General features: G+C 47.5%; 1 protein-coding gene, 1 long non-coding RNA gene and 1 pseudogene across 14 annotated transcripts in view; 1 reads left to right on the top strand and 2 right to left on the bottom strand.

Annotated features, from left to right (window-relative positions):
• Window positions 1–412, bottom strand: part of OPA1 (OPA1 mitochondrial dynamin like GTPase) — an 87,479-nt gene extending 87,067 nt beyond the window's left edge. For all 6 annotated transcript variants that reach the window (XM_055321727.1, XM_055321729.1, XM_055321731.1 and 3 more), the window contains exon 1: window positions 248–412. In XM_055321727.1, coding sequence (XP_055177702.1) covers window positions 248–279 — 32 coding nt within the window. In that variant the 5' untranslated portion in view covers window positions 280–412. The remainder of the gene's footprint in view (window positions 1–247) is intronic.
• A 62-nt stretch (window positions 413–474) lies between these two features.
• Window positions 475–18,354, top strand: part of LOC129507364 (uncharacterized) — a 38,350-nt gene continuing 20,470 nt past the window's right edge. For 2 of the 8 annotated variants that reach the window (XR_008663971.1, XR_008663967.1), the window contains exons 1-3: window positions 475–779; window positions 6,084–6,345; window positions 7,629–7,760. This is a non-coding gene — a long non-coding RNA (uncharacterized LOC129507364). Of the gene's footprint in view, window positions 780–1,473; window positions 4,396–6,083; window positions 6,346–7,628; window positions 7,766–7,954; window positions 10,714–15,597; window positions 15,664–18,354 lie in introns of those variants that run through there. The other 6 variants (XR_008663970.1, XR_008663965.1, XR_008663966.1 and 3 more) reach the window with 5 other exon arrangements.
• On the bottom strand, window positions 9,104–9,176 carry LOC129507412 (U4 spliceosomal RNA; annotated as a pseudogene).

Here is an 18,354-nt window from a genome sequence, read left to right as displayed (position 1 = left end):
TCCCCCGGGCTGGCTCCGGCAGACGCAGGAGAGGAGCCCGGGCACCTGCCGCGGCGGCGGGGGCGGGGCGGGGCGGGGCGCGGCGGCCGCAGGGACGCGAGGCGCGGAGGGGCCGGGGGTCCCCGGGGCGCGGGGGGGGGGCGGTCAGCCCAGCGCGGGCTCCGGCACGACGCGGCCTCCAAGCCCCGGGGCAGGCCGGAGGCGGCGGGGACGCGGCGCGGCTTCCCGGGCGGGAGCCCGCACTTACCAGGCCACGGCGGCCCGCCGCAGTCGCCACATCCCGCCGGCGAGGACGCTCCGCGGGCGCTCGGCCGTCCGCCCCCGCCCGGCCCGGCTCCGGGCGCGACCGAGACGCAGCCGCCGGCAGCAAGGGCACCGAGCAGCCGCTGCGGGCCTCCCAATGGCGCGCCGACTTCCGGGGGCGCCCGCCCGGCACCCGTACGCCGTCCGGCAGGGACACGGGCCCCCGCGGCTGCTCCCGGGGCCGCGGCACAAACGGGCCGCGCCGGACGGGGCCGCGCGCCGGGCCTGCAGCGGAAACGGAAACGGACACGGACGCCTTCCGCGGCGCACCGCTCTCCCGCGCGGCTTCCGGGACGGACTGAGGGACCCGCGGCCGCGGGAGGGAGGGCGTCGGGCGGGGACGCGGGCGCCGACCCCCACGCCGGGCCGGTGAGCGACCCCGAGACGCGCAGGTGCAGGGGCGGGGCCGCGCTCGTCCGGCGCTGGCCCCGTAGTGGGAGCGGGAGCAGCGGGCGCCCGGCTCCGACCTTCCGCAGGTCAGACCGCTCGGGGGCGCGAGGGCGGGGCGGGGGCGGGGGGGCGAGGGGCGAGGGGGGGCGGGGTCGGGCCCGCAGTGCGGCTGCGCTGAGCCCGGCGTGGGCAGCGCCGTCTACTAGGGAACACGGTCCGCCCCTTCGTTCTTTCCGTTTGACATTTCCTCCCGCTGCCCTGTTGAAACGGTTCGTGTCAAAGCCCCTCCCCCCCCGCCCCTGGACCTCGGCCGGAGATGCTCCTCGTCCCCCCGGTGCTCCTCCCCCAACCCTGGGGTCACGGGGGTCGGGTCTCAGTTGCGCCCCCTCCCCCCCACCCCTGGACCTCGGCGGGAGATGCTCCTCGTCCTCCCAGTGCTCCTCCCCCAACCCTGGGGTCACGGGGGTTGGGTCTCAGTTGCGCCCCCTCCCCCCCACCCCTGGACCTCGGCCGGAGATGCTCCGCGTCCCCCCGGTGCTCCTCCCCCAACCCTGGGGGTCACGGGGGTCGGGTCTCAGATGCGCCCCCTCCCCCCCACCCCTGGACCTCGGCTCCGCGTCCCCCCGGTGCTCCTCCCCCAACCCTGGGGTCACGGGGGTCGGGTCTCAGATGCGCCCCCTCCCCCCCGCCCCTGGACCTCGGCCGGAGATGCTCCGCGTCCTCCCGGTGCTCCTCCCCCAACCCTGGGGGTCACGGGGGTCGGGTCTCAGATGCGCCCCTCCCCCCCACCCCTGGACCTCGGCGGGAGATGCTCCCCGCCCTCCCCATCCTCCCGGTGCTCGTGCCCCAACCCTGGGGGGTCGAGGGGGTGGCTCGGGTCTCAGATGCGCCCCCTCCCGCCGCCTCCGCACCGACCCCAGGCCATCGGAATCCGCTCTGGGACTCCAAATCCGCTCTGGGTTCCCCCTGCACTCCGGTGTTTTACGAGGAAGCTGGGAAAAGCGATGTGAGCCATAGAGATGATGCAGTCGAGGACTGGCCTGACCTGGACCGGAACCCAAGGGCCTGGCGCCCTCTTCCCCTCGAGGCCCCCCCCCCATTCCTTTTCTCCCTTAATCGTCAGAACCCTGAATCAGTATCCTTCCATGCACAGCCGTTGGTCGTGAACTCCCCAGATGCCCCACTCTGGCCATCCATTCTCTTTATTATTTTTACTGCAGTGACTGTTTTCAATGGCAGGTGCAGACAGGAACTTGCTCAACTGACCTGTGCAAACTGTAGCTTTTCCCGGGATTGCGGAGTTGTGCAGAAATTCCTTGTTTGGGCAGCCAGGGTGGCTCCGCGGTGGAGCACCTGCCTTGGGCCCAGGGTGTTGACCAGGGGTCCCCGGATCGAGTCTTTGTTGGGCTCCCTCCAGGGAGCCTGCCTCTCCCTCTGCCTGTGTCTCTGTGTGTCTCTCATGAGTAAACAGATAGAATCTTTAAAAGAATATTCCTTTGCTACTGTTACTTCTCAGTTGTTTTAGAAAACATAAGAGAAATCAAATAGTAGCAACCCCTTTCATATATGGGTTACCTTTACATTCCACAAAACCCTTTTTTTTTTTTTCCTACAATTCTACTCCTAGGTGCCTCGTCTGCTGAATCATCCCCACATGTGCAGAAACACATGCGTGATGTTTATTTTTGCTTTGTATGAAAGAGTGAAGGATTGGAGTCAACATTGTTAAAAGACAAACTGAAGCATAATAAAAATTGTAAACATTTATATGGTCAAAATTGATTTGAATTAAGCAGCGCCAAGCCAGAAGTGGTTAGGAGTGCTCCACCACCCGGAGCAAAGGATAAGACTTCTATAGGGAATACAGAGAAGCAAAGGCAAGGAAATCATTTGATTGGCTATAGCTTACCTGATTGCCTTATTTGAAAAAGTCTAGTTGACTGTGATTGGTTGCCTTAGATGCTTTCTTTCTTTTTTTTTATTTAAATGCAATTATACAACATATAGTAGTACATCCTTAGATTGAGATGTAGAGTTCAGTAATTCATCGACATTTTTTTTAAGATTTTATTTATTTATTCATGAGAGACACAGAGAGAGGCGGAGACACAGGCCGAGGGAGAAGCAGGCTCCCTGCAAGGAGCCCGATGCAGGACTCAATCCCAGGACCCCAAGGTGATGCCCTGAGCCGGAGGCAGATGCTCAACCACTGAGCCACCCAGGCGTCCCCCTCCCCTCCCATCAGCATTGCTTTCTTAAGTTTTGGTTTACTTAGTAGGCTGCCAAGACATTAGAACCAAGTTGGTTCGTATATTCAGTCTATTCCCAACATAATCCCCGCAGACGTATACTGTAGAAATTAAAATATTCGGGGATCCCTGGGTGGCTCAGCTGTTTGGCGCCTGCCTTTGGCCCGGGGCGTGATCCTGTAGTCCCAGGAGCGAGTACCCTGTCGGGCTCCCGGCATGGAGCCTGCTTCTCCCTCTGCCTGTGTCTCTACCTGTCTCTCTCGATCATGAATAAATCTTTAAAAAAAAAAAAAAAGAAATTAAAATATTCTAAAATTTAGATAGAAATGCAAAGTGCCTAGAATGTTCAAAACAAAGAACAAAACTAGAGTTTTTATGACAATCTGACTTCAAGACTTAGTATTATAATCGAGAGTATAGTATCGAAGTAAGAACAACTAACTCAAGAGCCCAAAATGGATGATTCAGAAATAGATCTCTGTGCAGTCCATCGGTTTTTGACAAAAGCACAAAGCAATTCAGTAAAGATGGAAATCTTTTTAAGAAATGATGCTAGAGCAATTAGATATCTGTATGGAAAAATATACGTGCTATGCATAAAAGTTAGTATAAATTTATACCATATACAAAAATTACTATACATAAACAAATTTATATAAGCTGGGACATAGTCCTATATGTAGAAGTGAAAACTATAAATCTCTTGAAGAAAATTAGAATATCTTTACAACTTGTAAGTAGACAAAGATTTTTTAGGTCGCAGAACATAATACCACAAAATTAAATTTGATAAATTGGATTGCATCAAACTAAAATACGTCTCATCATGAAATAACAATGCTGAGAGGGGAATCCCTGGGTGGCGCAGCGGTTTGGCGCCTGCCTTTGGCCCAGGGCGCGATCCTGGAGACCCGGGATCGAGTCCCACGTCGGGCTCCCGGTGCATGGAGCCTGCTTCTCCCTCTGCCTGTGTCTCTGCCTCTCTCTCTCTCTCTCTCTGTGTGTGTGACTATCATAAATAAATGAAAATTAAAAAAAAAAACAATGCTGAGAAAATTTAACAAACATCAAATTTGGGGAAAATATTTGTAGAATATTTATCTGACAACATGTGCATGTCTGGAATATATAAGAAATTCTTACAACTCAGTAGTAAGATAAACAACCTGCTATGCTTTGAATGTTTGTATCATTCCCCTGCCAGTCACAAATTCATATGTTGAAATCCTAAGGCCCATTTTGTTGGAATTAGGGACCTTTGGGGGGCCTTAAATTATGTGGAGGAGCCCTCATTAATGGGATTTGGCTCTTACAAGAGACCCCACATAGCTCCCTAACTTTTCCACTCTGAGGTTACAGCAAAAAGCCGTTTATGAACCAGAAAGGAGGCTCTCGGTGGCCACAACAAGATCATGCTGGCACCTCGATCTTGGACTTCCCAGCTTCCAGCAATGTGAGAAATCTCTGTTCTTTATAAGCTACTCCATTTATGATATTTTGTTATAGCAGCCCAAATGGACTAAGACACAACCTGGTTAAAACTTCAGTCAAACACTATACAGAGGAAGAGATAGATAGATGATTGATAGATAGATAGATAGATAGATAGATAATCTCCAGAGAACACATACAGTGCTCAGTGTTCTTAGCAAGGAAATGCAAATTAAGACCACAATGAGATACGACTGTATCCTCACTGAAACTGATGAGTACGAAAGGCACTGACCTTCAAAAGACTGACAGTACCAAGTTTGGTGAGCATGCGAGGCAGCCAGAGCTCTCAGGCACTGCTGATGGAAACGTAAAACAGTATGACTACTTTGGAAAAATATTTGACAGTTTCTTACAATGTAAGACACACCCTTTCCCTTTGGTCTAGCAATTCTAGTCATTCAGAGCCAAGAGAAATGAAAACATATGTGCACAAAAAGGCTCGTACAAAAATGTTCACAGCAGTTTTATTCTCAATAGCCAAAAACTAGAGCCAGCCAAATGTGTGTCAACAAGAAAGTGGATAAATTAATTTACACAAGGCAATACTCCTCAACGCCAAATAGGAAAGAACTGCTAGACGTGTAACAACATGACTCAGTCTAACAGACGTGCTGAAATCAGGAGGGGATGTTGCACTTACGGGAACGTGGGTGTCGGGAGTGGGAAAGGAACACTGGGGAACCTCTCGGGAAGATGGAAATGTTGGGAGTATGAGTTACTTGGATCAAGTATCTGTTCATTACAATGTGCAGCTAAGAAATGTGCGTGCCACGTTTCAGGTGAGCGTATGTGCATTTTACACACATCTCTAATTGAGGGGGAGGATCAAAGTGGGTGGAGATTAGAATGAGCAAGAATGACAAAATGTGGGTAATTATGGGAGCTGTGTGGTAGGCACATGAGGGCTCCGTATACTTTTCTGTTCACTTTGTATGTATTGGAAAGTTTTCATCATTGTAGCTTTAACATGGGGACGCCTGGGTGCCTCAGTGGGTGAAGCATCTGCCTTCAGCCCAGGTCATGACCCCAGGGTCCTGGGGTCAAGCCCACATCAGGCTCCCTGCTCAGCAAGGAGCCTGCTTCTCCCTCTGCCCCTCCCCTGCTCATGCTTTTCTCTCTCTGTCTCTCAAATAAATAATAAATAAATAAATAAATAAAATCTCTTAAAAAAAAGTAATAGGTTTTAAATGTATCACATAACGTGTGACGCAGGAAGTAACGTCGTAAAAAGGTAAAAATGATGCAGGAAGAAAAATAAGGTGGATTTGACAGAGATACAGTCTCGTGGGTGTGAGAAGGAGGAGCAGAGGACGAGTACAAAAGGCACTCAGCCCGTGTACTACGTGGAATTTGCTCCAGCTGTATTTGTTTCCTACTAGGCTGTAATAAACTACCCCAAATGTGGTTTTTTTAAATTTTTATTTATTTATGATAGTCACAGAGAGAGCGAGAGAGAGAGAGAGGCAGAGACATAGGCAGAGGGAGAAGCAGGCTCCATGCACCCGGAGCCCGACGTGGGACTTGATCCCGGGTCTCCAGGATCGCGCCCTGGGCCAAAGGCAGGCGCTAAACCGCTGCGCCACCCAGGGATCCCAAACTACCCCAAATGTAATGGCTGAAAAAACCTAATTTTTTGCTGCTCTCCAGGTCAGAAGTTCGAAATGAGTGTCACCGGGCTGAAAGCAGAATGCCGACAGGGTGGCTTCCCTTTGGGGGGCTCTCAGGAAGAAGCTGGCTTCTGGCCATTTACAGCTTTGAGGCTGCGTGCATCCTGGGATCCTGGCTCATTGCTCCCCTCGAGGCCAGCGATGGCTGATGATCTTGGGAACATCATATGCCTTGGACACCGACGCTCCTGAATCCCTCCTCCACACTTAGGGACCCTTGTGGTGTCATTGGGCCCATCCAGGTAATCTGGGATGATCTTCATACTTTAAAGTCAGCTGGCTGGAAACCTCAGTTGCATCTGCCTCCTTAAATCTCCCTTGCTGGGCAGCCCCTGTGGCCCAGTGGTTTAGCGCTGCCTTCGGCCTGTGGTGTGAACCTGGAGACCCGGGATCAAGTCCCACGTCAGGCTCCCTGCATGGAGCCTGCTTCTCCCTCTGCCCGTGTCTCTGCCTCTCTCTCTCTCTCTCTCTGTCATGAATAAATAAATAAAAATTTTAAAAAAAAAATCTCCTTTGCCATGTTCAAAGGTTCCAGGAATTCGGATGCAGACTTCTTTGTGGGAGGCATTATTTTGCCTGCCTCATAGCTCCATTTAAATTACTTTCAATGACTTCTCTCTCTGACACTAAGCTAAGGGGAGAGAGAGAGAGAGAGAGAGACAATTTTATGCAGCTCAGCCCCACGTGGAAATAGCTGTAGTTTTAAAATTGTGCCTCTTTGTTCTTTATCTTTTTTTTTTTTTTTTTTTTAGTTTTTTCTTTTAAGATTTTATTTATTTGAGACGGCTAGAGGGAGAGCTGTGGGGTGGGCAGAGGGGCAGGGGGAAGCCGACTTCCTGCTGAGCCCAGAGTCTGACGCGGGGCTCCGTGTCGAGGACCCTGATCAGGACCTAGCTGCCCAGGCGCCCCAGCTGTAATGACTTTCATACCTTTCTCTTTTTTCCTGCGATCTAAAAAGGAATCTCAAGTCTGCGTTCCATGTCACAAATTTCCTTTTCTGCAGTGGCGTTTTTGCCTCCTAAGTAGCTTCTGAAAGTTACTTTTGCATTGTGAATCTTGAAATATTTCCTTTACTTACCATTATTTTTCTGTGCCTACGTCTTAAAGTTCAAGCTTTTTCATCCTATCAAAGATGCAGGATTGTTGCCTAAAATTTTTTCTTGCTCCTCGAGTGAATAAACTCAGATGATAAACTCACAGACACAATCTTCCACTGGCCCTTCCTACTGTAATGACTACCGTGACTGCTCTTACCAGCCAACACCCACTTAATGTGCTGGGCGCCATGTTAGCTTCCGTGTATAATATCTCCTTCCATTCTTTCCTACGGTATTTTTTCACAGATTTCATCTTTTTCTTTCTTCCCTGCTCTTCCAAGGCCAGAGGGTTTACTTTGTTTTATTTAGCAAAGGGTGTATTGACCAATGACTGTAAACTTTAAATCTGCTGCATGGGTCTTACCCTTAGTGGTTATTCCTCTGTGAATCTGATTATAAATTTTTATATTTTTGTTGTGTTTTCACAGGTATTCTAGTAATTAGAAAAAAAAAAAAACTGCACCAAGGACAGCTAATCAAATACCGTATTGGCTGAGAAAACGTGGCTCCGGTGTAGATAACTCAGACTGAAGACTGCTTCAGCTGTACAAACCCCTGAGGTGAGGTAAGCTTTTAAATTGGATTTACGTTATTTTTCCAGACTTCTCTTTTCCTTTCCTCATTGAAAGCATAGGCAGCTTTTATAATTTCCTTTGCCTCAGGGATGTCAGCAGGAAAGAAGTGTGGGGAGGTCAATGGTTCTTTCGGTAAAAGCTCTCTGTGAAAGCTTAAGTCTGTGCTACGGTTTTGCTAGGAGCCCAGGAGGTTCCTGGAGGCCAGGAAGAGGAGAATGTTCTCGCCTAACTACCATTCCCCATACTTGGAAGAGATCCAGACCTCTGAGGATTCTCAGCCCCCCAGAAGATTCCACCCAGGCATGATCAGAAAAGCTGATCCATCAGATTCAAAAGGGTCATGAGGACTAGGAATTTGTGGGGCCCCAGAGGTTACTTATGACCACTAATTAGAAAAAGCGCTATTTTCTATGCACGTGGCTACCTATATCCAGTGTATCCGTGTGGTGAAAATAAGTATCTAGTAGCGCACTACTGTGTATGTCTTTCCAGTTCCACGTTCACTGACATCTGCTTGGTAGCTTGAAACTAGTTATGGTGGCAATATTCACCCCAGAAGTCAGCAAACCCTACCACTCAGGGCTCAGTGTATCATTTTGTTGATCATTGAGTCTTTTTCAAAAATATTTTATTGGGCAGCCCCGGTGGCTCAGAGGGTTAGCGCTGCCTCCAGCCCAGGGCATGATCCTGGAGACTCAGGATCGAGTCCCACGTCGGGCTCCCTGCATGGAGCCTGCTTCTCCCTCTGCCTGTGTCTCTGCCTCTCTCTCTCCTGTGTCTTTCATGAATAAATAAATAAAATCTTTAAAAAAATAAAATAAAAATGAAAAATATTAATTTGAGAGAGAGAGCACAGGTGGAGAGGCAGGGAAAGGGGCAGAGGAAGAAGTAGACACCACCCCCACCTCCCCTAGCAGGGAGCCCAATGAGGGGCTCGATCCCACACCCCAAGATCACAGCCTGACCCAAAGGCAGATGCTCAGCCGACTGAGCCACCTGGGTGCCCCTGACCGTTTAGTCTTAAGGAAGTTATGGGAAAAAATAATAATTCTATTATACAGGTTAAAGATTATTTAATACTGTTTAGCCCGTAAAATAGTACTACGTAAAACAGGTTAAATTTTAAGATGTGTTGTGTCTGTGGCTATTTCATTCTGAAGAGCACAGAAAACTGAGGAAATATTTCTTCAGTATTTTCTTTTTAAGATTTTATTTATTCATGAGAAACAGTAAGAGAGGGATAGAGAGAGGCACTCGATCCCCGGTCTCCAGGATCACGCCCTGGGCTGAAGGTGGCGCTAAACCGCTGAGCCACGGGGCTGCCCTTCTTCAGTGTTTAATTAGCAATAATCGCGCCTCGGATTAACCTCATTGGCTACGATACTGCCACTGTGCAAAGCTTCCTTCAGTATTTAAAACCTTTTATCTGATTCAGTAAAGAAGTCATGCACGTTTTTATGAATTGCCTAAGTTCTCACATATGTCTTTGTTTCACTGTCTTCTTACTTGTTAGTGGGTAGGCAAAAAGCCACCAATATTCATGCCAGATTTGAACTCATAAATCAGTGATGTGAGCAACTTCTTGCTGAAGAGATAGCAATAAAAATAAGCATTTATTCCTAGTAAAATGTACAGTAAACGTGCATATATATGCGTAATTTTTTTGTAGAGCTGGGTGCTGAACACTTAGCAGCGTGCCAGAGGCACGCACATGTATGCTCGAGCGATTCACCAGTTCTTCCCTTCGGTCTGTTTCCAACTTTCCGTCATTGAAAACTTCTGCCATTTAGTTTTTCATCTGTCTTGAAGTTTGCTCTCTCTCTGACCGCTCACACGCTGTCTCAGTTTTGGGGGCCAGTGCCGTGAGCAAAGCCTGCAGGGCTATTACTCCCTTCCACTCCCCAGGTTCTGAGGCTTTCTCCCTCTTGCTTGGAGCTATTTTTGCTCACACTTGGGAACATTGCTTTTTGCTTCCTTTTTTCAACTAAAAATATATCCTCTACTTCCACCATGTTCCCAACCTTGGCCTCTGTGAGAAACAAAGCACACATCAGTCCGTAAGTAATTCTGCACGGCCGTCCATCTAGCATTACCCATACTAGTGTCTTCCTCAGCGCCAGTAGGCTGGCCTGTTTGCCTTGCAGAGGGACAGGCTCCCACATCCTGCTGCTCATTGTTGCAGGCTGTTGACAGCCCTCCTCCTTTCGCATCCTCTGGGTGGTCTTCAGGTGCCTTGGCAGTAGGAAGGGCCACGGTGACCAGCTGAGGCAGTAGCTGGCGAGTGCTGTCATCCTAAGACAGCTCACAGACGGCATCAGGAAGGCGAGCTCGGTCATCTCCTGACCTGGGGACCCCTGCACAGCCGTGGTGCCGGCATGTCGGGAAGGCAAAGTGATACATAAACATCTACCTGTTCCAGGAGGAGAGACAATAGGAGCGCGCAGTGCCCAAGGGCTTCCCAACAAGCAGGGTTGGATTCACAGGTTCACACAAAACAAGCACAAATTAGAACCCCGTCTCCCTTTGTCTCCTTTTTTTTGCCCTCTTGCTTCTTCCTTGAGGATGGGTGAGATCTAGAAAAGCAGAAAGGACGGAAGGAAGGAATACGGTAAGGTGTGTGTGGTGAATTTGGGGTTCAGTGACTCTTCGGTTTGTACTTCCACACCCTTCTATTACCATGGCATCGTGATATGTGCTGATGTGCCTACCTCATGGTAACACAGCTAATATATGAGAGGCATTTAGAACTGTGCCTGGCGGGGCCCCTGGGTGGCTCGGTGGTCGGCGTCCGCCTCCGGCCCAGAGCGTGACCCCAGGGTCCTGGGATCGAGTCCCGCGTTGGGCTCCCTGCAGGGAGCCTGCTTCTCCCTCTGCCTGGGTCTCTGCCTCTCTCTCTGGGTCTCTCATGAATAAATAAATAAAATCTTAAAAAAAAAAAAAAAAAGAAATGACCACTCTGAGAATGATATATATACATCACTCTTTTTTTTACCCGTTCATCTATCAGTGGACACTTAGGTTGCTTCCGTATCTTGGCTCTTGTGAATACTGCTGCAGTGGACATAGGGGTCCATAGGGACATATATCTTCTTGAATTAATTAATGTTCTTTTTCTTTGGGTGAATACCCAGTAGTGGAATTATTGAATAATATGGTATTTCTATTTTTAATTTTGGGGGGAAACTTCCAGTCTCTTCTCCACAGTAGCTGCACCAATTTACATGGCTGCCATCGATGCACCAGAGTTCCTTTTTCTCCTCGTCCTCGCCCACACTTGTTAATGTCTGTCTTTTTGATTCTAGCCATTGTGACCGGTGAGAGGTGATACCTCACTGGGGTTTTGATGTGCATCTCCCTGAGGGTGAGTGATGAGCATCTTCTCTCTTGTGTCTGTTTGCCATCTGCTTAATGTATTCTTGGGGAAAATGTCAATTCAGGTGTTCTGCCCATTTTTAAATTAGATTATTTGGGGCTTTTTGGTGTTGAGTAATAGAAGGTCTTTATATATTTTGGATATTAACCCCTTATTGGGTATCTCATTTACAAATATCTTCTCCCAATCAGTAGGTTGGCTTTTGTTTTATTGATGGTTTCCTTCTCTGGGCAAAAGCTCTTCAGTTTGACTTAGTCTCATTTGTTTATTTTTAGCTTTTCTTTCCCTTGCCCCAGGAGACAACTAGAAAAATGTTGCTAAGGCCAGTGTCAGAGAGATTACTATGTTTTGTTATAGAAGTTTTATGGTTTCTGGTCTCATATTTAGGTTCTTAAACCATTTTGTTTGCACTTATTTTTGTATAGGGTGTAAGAAAATGGTCCAGTTTCATTCTTTTGTGTGTAGCTGTGCAGTTTTCTCAACACCATTTGTTGAAGAGACTGTCTTTCCCCATTGTATATTCTTACCTCTTTTGTCATAGATGAACTGACCACATAAGTGTGGGTTTATGTCTGGACTGTCTATGCTGTTCCTGTGTCTCTGTGTCTCTTTTTGTGGCAGCACCATAGTGTTTGGATTACTGCAGCTTTGTATTGTACCTTGAAATCTGGCATTGTGGTACCTCCAGTTTTATTTTTTCTTCTGAAGATTGTTTTTAGGTCTTTGGGATCTTTTGTGATTCCAAACAAGTTTTAGAATTATTTTTTCTGATTCTGTGAAAAATGCCATTGATATTTTGATAGAGATTGCATCGACTCCGTATATGGCCTTGGGTTTAGTTGCTCTGTTATGCTATGGCTTTTGTGTGTGTGCCCCAGGGTGATCAGGGCTAGTGTGGTCTGGGGACACAGGGGTTGCTGAGGTCACAGGCTGGCTATGGCACCTGGATGCTGCTCCCATCTGCATTGTCAAGGTGAAGAGGAACGTAAACTGTGGTGCTCGCCAGCCACTCTGAACCTGAAAGAGTTCTAGCATCTCCTGTGCCATTTGGCAAGTTTCTAGGGCTGATTCCTTTATAGTCTAGTTGCCCTTTTAAACTGCACCTGTTGGGCAGCCCCGGTGGCGCAGCGGTTTAGCGCTGCCTGCAGCCCGGGGTGTGATCCTGGAGACCCGGGATCGAGTCCCATGTTGGGCTCACTGCATGGAGCCTGCTTCTCCCTCTGCCTGTGTCTCTGCCTCTCTCTCTCTCTCTCTCTCTCTCTCTCTCTCTCTCTCTCTATGTGTCTCTATGAATAAATAAATCTTTTTAAAAAAATAAATAAATGAACTGCACCTTTTTTTCAGTGCTGCAAGACGGACAAATTTGCTCACAGTCCCTAGGTACTATCCCTTTCCCCTGCAATTCACAGCACCAGGCCCTGGGGTTCTCTTCATTACTGTGTCTCCATCTCTCTTGTGGTTCTCTGTGTGGTCTCTATCTTTTGTGGGGCACAAGCTGTTCATTCAGCTCTCAGTTCTTCTTCAGGAGGAATTGCCCTATAAAAAGATGTAGATTTAATGTGTCTACAGAGGTGGTAAATTTAAGGTCTTTCTACATCACCATGTTGGACCCTCCCACTCAGCCATAGACACATTTAAATATATAAAAACAAAGATTGAAATTGTGAGATTGGAAAGAGTCACCATGCAAACATTCACCACAAGCAGCTGGTATAGCTCTCCTAGTATCAGACAAGATAAATTATGAGACGAGAAGTCTCACCCAAGAGAAAGAGAAACCCTTTATAACGATTAGGGAGTCAGTACAGTAGAAATAATAGCACAGTCTCAAATCCTTGCACACCCAAATAACAGCTTCAAAATACAAAAAGTAAAAAAATTGACAGATCTGAAATCCACTGAGAGGGAAATTGTTGATTAAGTTCAAACCTGATCTGAAGAGTGAGTTACTACTAATTCTGGACTCTTTATCACAAAACCCCTGATTTGCCTAAGTAGTGCCTAAGTTGGCCCTGAAGTTGCCCTAGGGACAGTTGGAAAGGGGCAGCAGCAGGTCAGTGAGCTACATCCATCACACTAGATTTCTTGCTTAGTGAGACCTCTAGAAAACATCTCCAGTACTTTAATGAAAACACTATGCAGGGGCATCCGGGTGGCTCAGAGGTTGAGCGTCTGCCTCTGGCTCAGGACGTGACCCCGGGGGTCCTGGGATTGAGTCCTACATCTGGCTCCCTGCAGAGAGCCTGCTTCTCCCTCTGCCTGTGTCTCTCCCTCTGTGTCTCTCATGAATAAATAAAATCTTTAAGAGAAAAAAAAAAAAAGCAGGGGATCCCTGGGTGGTGCAGCGGTTTGGCGCCTGCCTTTGGCCCAGGGCGCGATCCTGGAGACCTGGGATCGAATCCTACGTCGGGCTTCCAGTGCATGGAGCCTGCTTCTCCCTCTGCCTGTGTCTCTGCTTCTGTCTCTCTCTGTGTGACTATCATAAATAAATAAAAATTAAAAAAAAAAGAAAAAAGCACTATGCAAATAGTACATCCTTACATGAGACTGTTGCATTCCATCTGCATTTTCCTAAGTGAATTTTGTCGATGTCAGCAGATTACCAGATCGGATCCCAGCCTTAGGATTTTCGAGTCCTGGTGTTGTGAAAGGATAAACATAATCTGCAGCTGCATCTTGGTACCTGACCAATCAGGAGTCCTTGTCAGGCACCCAGTGAAGTGCTCCAGGATTATGATCCAAAGGATCATAATCATGTAGAGAGAGGATTTTAAAATATGGGTCTTGGAGATCCCTGGGTGGCTCAGCAGTTTAGCGCAGCCTTCGGCCCAGGGCGTGATCCTGGAGTCCTGGGATCGAGTTCCACATCGGGCTCCCTCCGTGGAGCCTGTTTCCCCTCTGCCTGTGTCTCCGCCTCTCTCTCTCTCTCTCTCCCTCTCTCTCTCTCTCTCTCTCTCATGAATAAATAAATATATAGCCTTAAAAAATAATAATAAAATAAAATAAATAAAATATGGGTCTCTTCATCAGCAAGGAGCACATTACTCATTTTCCTCTGTCATCACTAATTTTTGCCCCAAGAGCTATTATTTCATGAGTATCACTTGACTTTCTCTATCCTGTCTGTGGGCACCCCACACCTCTGACCCTAACATACATTGCCTACTTGGGCAAGCTCTCAGGTCATTGGCCATAATTTCTGCATCAGAATTTTTTTTCTCCAGGAAGAGAAAATTACTCTGCTACATTTGTCCAGCTTTAACCTTCAAAGGATGTGCACCATCCTTTTGGGGTATCCCCTCTCCCATTGCCTCCCTGACATGGGGCTTTTGCCCTAGAGTTCACCCATTTCCTTTCACCCAGGGGGAAAAAAGGCCTCCCCTTCCTTTTCTTTAGTCCCTGGGACCTCCCTTGGGTTCTAGCCACGGCTGTCTCCCAGAATTCTTGGTATTTCTGCTATCTCTGTAGGGTCCTGATAATCTGCCTCTAGTGGCTCAGGGAGTAAACCCAGTGTCTCTTGCTGAGGGTAGGACTGGGGATTGGGTGCAACAATAGGCACACCATCATTAACAAACCTGGTAAGATACTATCTTGAGATATAAATCTGTGGAGTTTTTTCCCCCACTTGCTTTTACAGTAAGCAAGTGGCCCCATGGAAGAGTAGAGTTGATAGGGATTAAAAGAGCTGAGAATAGTAATGCTGAGCTATGTGACTCTAAAATAGAGAATCAAAAAGTGAAGTTTGAGGCATAAAGCACATGAAGAAACGCAGAGCAAGGAGAGAAACTAGAGGAATTGCCAGACAACCGTATCCCAGTGTCTTCAGGGGCACCAGTGTAGGTCTAATGGGTGGGCAAGGGGAGGAATAGGGAGGAACAGATAGAGAAAAGCGGGTCAGCACCGGGAACCTGGGGAGCACCTTGGAGCATTTCCCATTACCACCTTTCCCCCAGGAGGCCCTCAGCTGGCTGTGTACTCCTGGAGATGTTTGCCAGGCCCCTTCCATATGGCTCTGAAGGGTCACCCTTTCCACGTCAGTGTTTCGGGAATCTCATGGGCCCCATGTGTATGTTAGGAATGCTTTCAGCTGCAAGCAACAAAAAATATGATTAGTAGTATCTTAGACATCAGAGGTTTATTTTTTCATGCAACAAAAATGCTAGAGGTAGGTGGTGGTTTTGTAAAAATGCAGATTCCCCAAGAATCCTGAGAACAGGATTCAGTTAGTTCTGGAATGGTCTCCAGGGATCTGTAATTCTAGATTCTTCCCAAGCGTTCTTAATGTGCAACCAAATGCCAGAGTCACTTTTCCCTAGTTTACTGTCCACTCTTCTGAGTTTTCAGAGTCCTTTAGCTTGCAAAGGAGTCAGCAGCACTACCAGTGAACACCTGATTCATGTATTCATTCAAATGGACAACAAATAGTAATTGCTCACCTGTTTATGGCAGGCACCAGCTCTGTGAAGGCCGTGAACTGGGCCTAGAAACGTGAAGATTTATTAAAACATTCTTGAGGTAGGTAGAATTTCCACAGAATCTATTTTAAATATTTTTTTTTCCCGTTGAGGAAAGATGGTAACCATTCAACTAAACATAATAAACACCTGTTTTCTCTACATTTCTTCTCAAAACCTCATTACAATATGAAGATTTTGTTAAAGACAACAAAATCCTCGGTGACAAACTAAAAACGCAACAAGAATGGAAAGAAATATATGAACACAGTGTTGGCACCTGGAAAGCAGATGGTGATGAGTTACTCATAGACTGGGCAGGGGGTGCAGGAGGCAGGAAGCTAACAGATTGGCCCCATAGCGCCCCTGACGGCGCAGGATTGGAGGCACCAGGAGCTGCTCTGGAGCTGGAGTGTTGGTTAAAAGCCTGTACTAAATGCAGGGAGATCCTTAGATTCCTTCTCCACCCCGCCCCATGAGGCATCTCCCTCACCCCCACAGAAAGCATACGGGGGAAGATTGGGGGCCAGTTGGCATGCTGAATGAATGGTGGGTAACTTTCTCCCATCACGTCAGAGCATCCTGGTGGCCTAGCTTAGACACCTGAGGCAGCAGCTGGCAGTTTCCTTTTTAGGGAAACTTGAGTTCTTCAAAGAAAAAAGTTATAGACATTGATTATTGGGAATCCTAATCCAACATAGAAATCCACAGGTAACCAAGACCATACAAAGAGCAGAAGAAACTGTCAGGAAAACCATAATATCTTCAGGGAGATAATAAAAGATAACTGTATCAACAGAAAAACAAAAAGACTAGCTCATAGAAAAAAATGAGTTCTCAGTTTTAAAAAATATAAAAACAGAAAAAAAAATTGAATAGAATCCAAGCATGCTTTAAGGGAAACTCCCTGAGGATACACTCTGCCAAAATGAGAGAATAAACTAGGAAAAAAAGAAGACTCAGGACTCAAGAAAAGGGGATCCAATTCAGGGAAGTTGGATGACACATGAGAGCGGGAGGCCAGTGGGCTGCAGAAGGGCTGTGTTAAAAATTTAAAAATCAACAGAGTACTTGATGAATTTGATATTCTTTTAAAGATTTATTTATTTTAGAGAAAGAGAGGGAGTGGGAGGGGCAGTGGAGAGAATCTTCAAGCAGAGTCTCCACTGAACACGGAGCCCAATGTGGGGCTCGATCCCATGACTCCTGAGATCATGACCTGAGCTGAAACCAAGAATTGGACACTTAACCAACTGAGCCACCCAGGTGCCCCACCTTTGAATTATTAAGAGGAGATTAACAGTTTTGGCTAAGTGTCGGAGGAACACTGGGGCTAAGTATAAATCAAAACAAGGGAATTTTGAACCCCAGGGAGGAAAAAGTTGTGTAACAAAGGAAACCCTGTTAGTCCATGCGGCACGACTTAGCTGGGGAAGATATTTACAATAATCACAACAGTGTTAACTTTGAATACTGGTTTAACCAAATATTATGATATACTTATGTTGGAAGAATGAGGAGAACAAGATTGCTAAATCCTCAACGTTTCGTAGGAGGAAGTCAAGAGTTTATATCTAAATCTGAGAAGTCTATACAGAAGCATATTATTTAAACACATGGAAGAAAGATCCAGAAGACGCAGCTTAGCCAACTAAAAATGACACTTCTGTGTCTCTGATGAGCAGGGTCACGTGGGAAATGGCAGTCTGTCTGACCACAGGGAATTTTTCTGGTCAAGAAATCCCAGACTTTTGTGATTCTTTCCCCCAGTCCACTGGGTTCAGCCAGAGTCCTCCCTTGAGGTTTGCCAAGTATGAGCTCTAAGGAACACACAAACACACACGATGAACTTCATTTGAACTTCGTTCATCTTTTTTCCTAAGCCAAAGGTGTCATAATAGGGAAAGGGCCAGAGCCCACCCAGATAGGAGGGACGTTAGCGCAGCAGGCCTGTTCCCTGCGCCTCCTGCATCTGAGTTTCCTATCGACATGAAGAAATAGGAGTGGCGCGTTCGCTAGCCACCCCAAATACCAGGCCCTCGGTGCGTGTTGGAATAGATGAGAGGATGAATGAATGAACGACAGAAGAACCCACCATTTTTCATACGTTGTGGATGCCTACAGCCTAGCGCCAACACCGTTTTGCCTCTGATGCTTCTTTCTCATTTACTCAGACTTAAGGCCTGTTGTGTGTTTTGTTGCCTATGAAGTGGGCACCTCCAATGTGCAAGGAACTCTCCTGCCTTCAAAGATTACAGTCGGTTTGGGGAGGCAAAATGTGACTAGACAAGTTTAAACATACAGCCACGGAGAGCTGAGCGGTGGGTGCAAGGAAGCTCCTATGGGATTTGAACTCATAACCTGAATGAGGGTCTGGCGCAGGGAGGCGTGACTTTCCCCATACTGGCTGCAGAGTCCCTAGAGTGAGTGCAGAGTCCACGTATTTTGTTCACAGTGAAGATGGGAAATGGGAAGATGGGAGGAAAGTGTACTAAGGGTTGCTCTTGTTGACAAAAGTCAGCAAAGCACAGATTTGGTTGGCACACCACAAGCATTCTCAAGTTCACCTCAACACTTTAAAGAAGAAAAATCGGGGGATCTGGGCTGAAGACAAGGATTTGGACAGCATCAGCACAAAGATGGCAACAAAAGCCATAGATGTGGATAAGAGTGTGTAAAGAGAAAACTGGGACAAAACCCTGAGGAGCACCAACATTTTTTTTTCCTTTTTTTAATTTAAATTGAATCAGCC

Source organism: Nyctereutes procyonoides, unplaced genomic scaffold, assembly GCF_905146905.1.
Source record: "Nyctereutes procyonoides isolate TBG_1078 unplaced genomic scaffold, NYPRO_anot_genome, whole genome shotgun sequence".
NCBI lineage: Eukaryota > Metazoa > Chordata > Mammalia > Carnivora > Canidae > Nyctereutes > Nyctereutes procyonoides.
The sequence above is the reverse complement of the archived record's forward strand: the minus strand, read 5'-3'. Positions and strand labels throughout refer to the sequence as shown.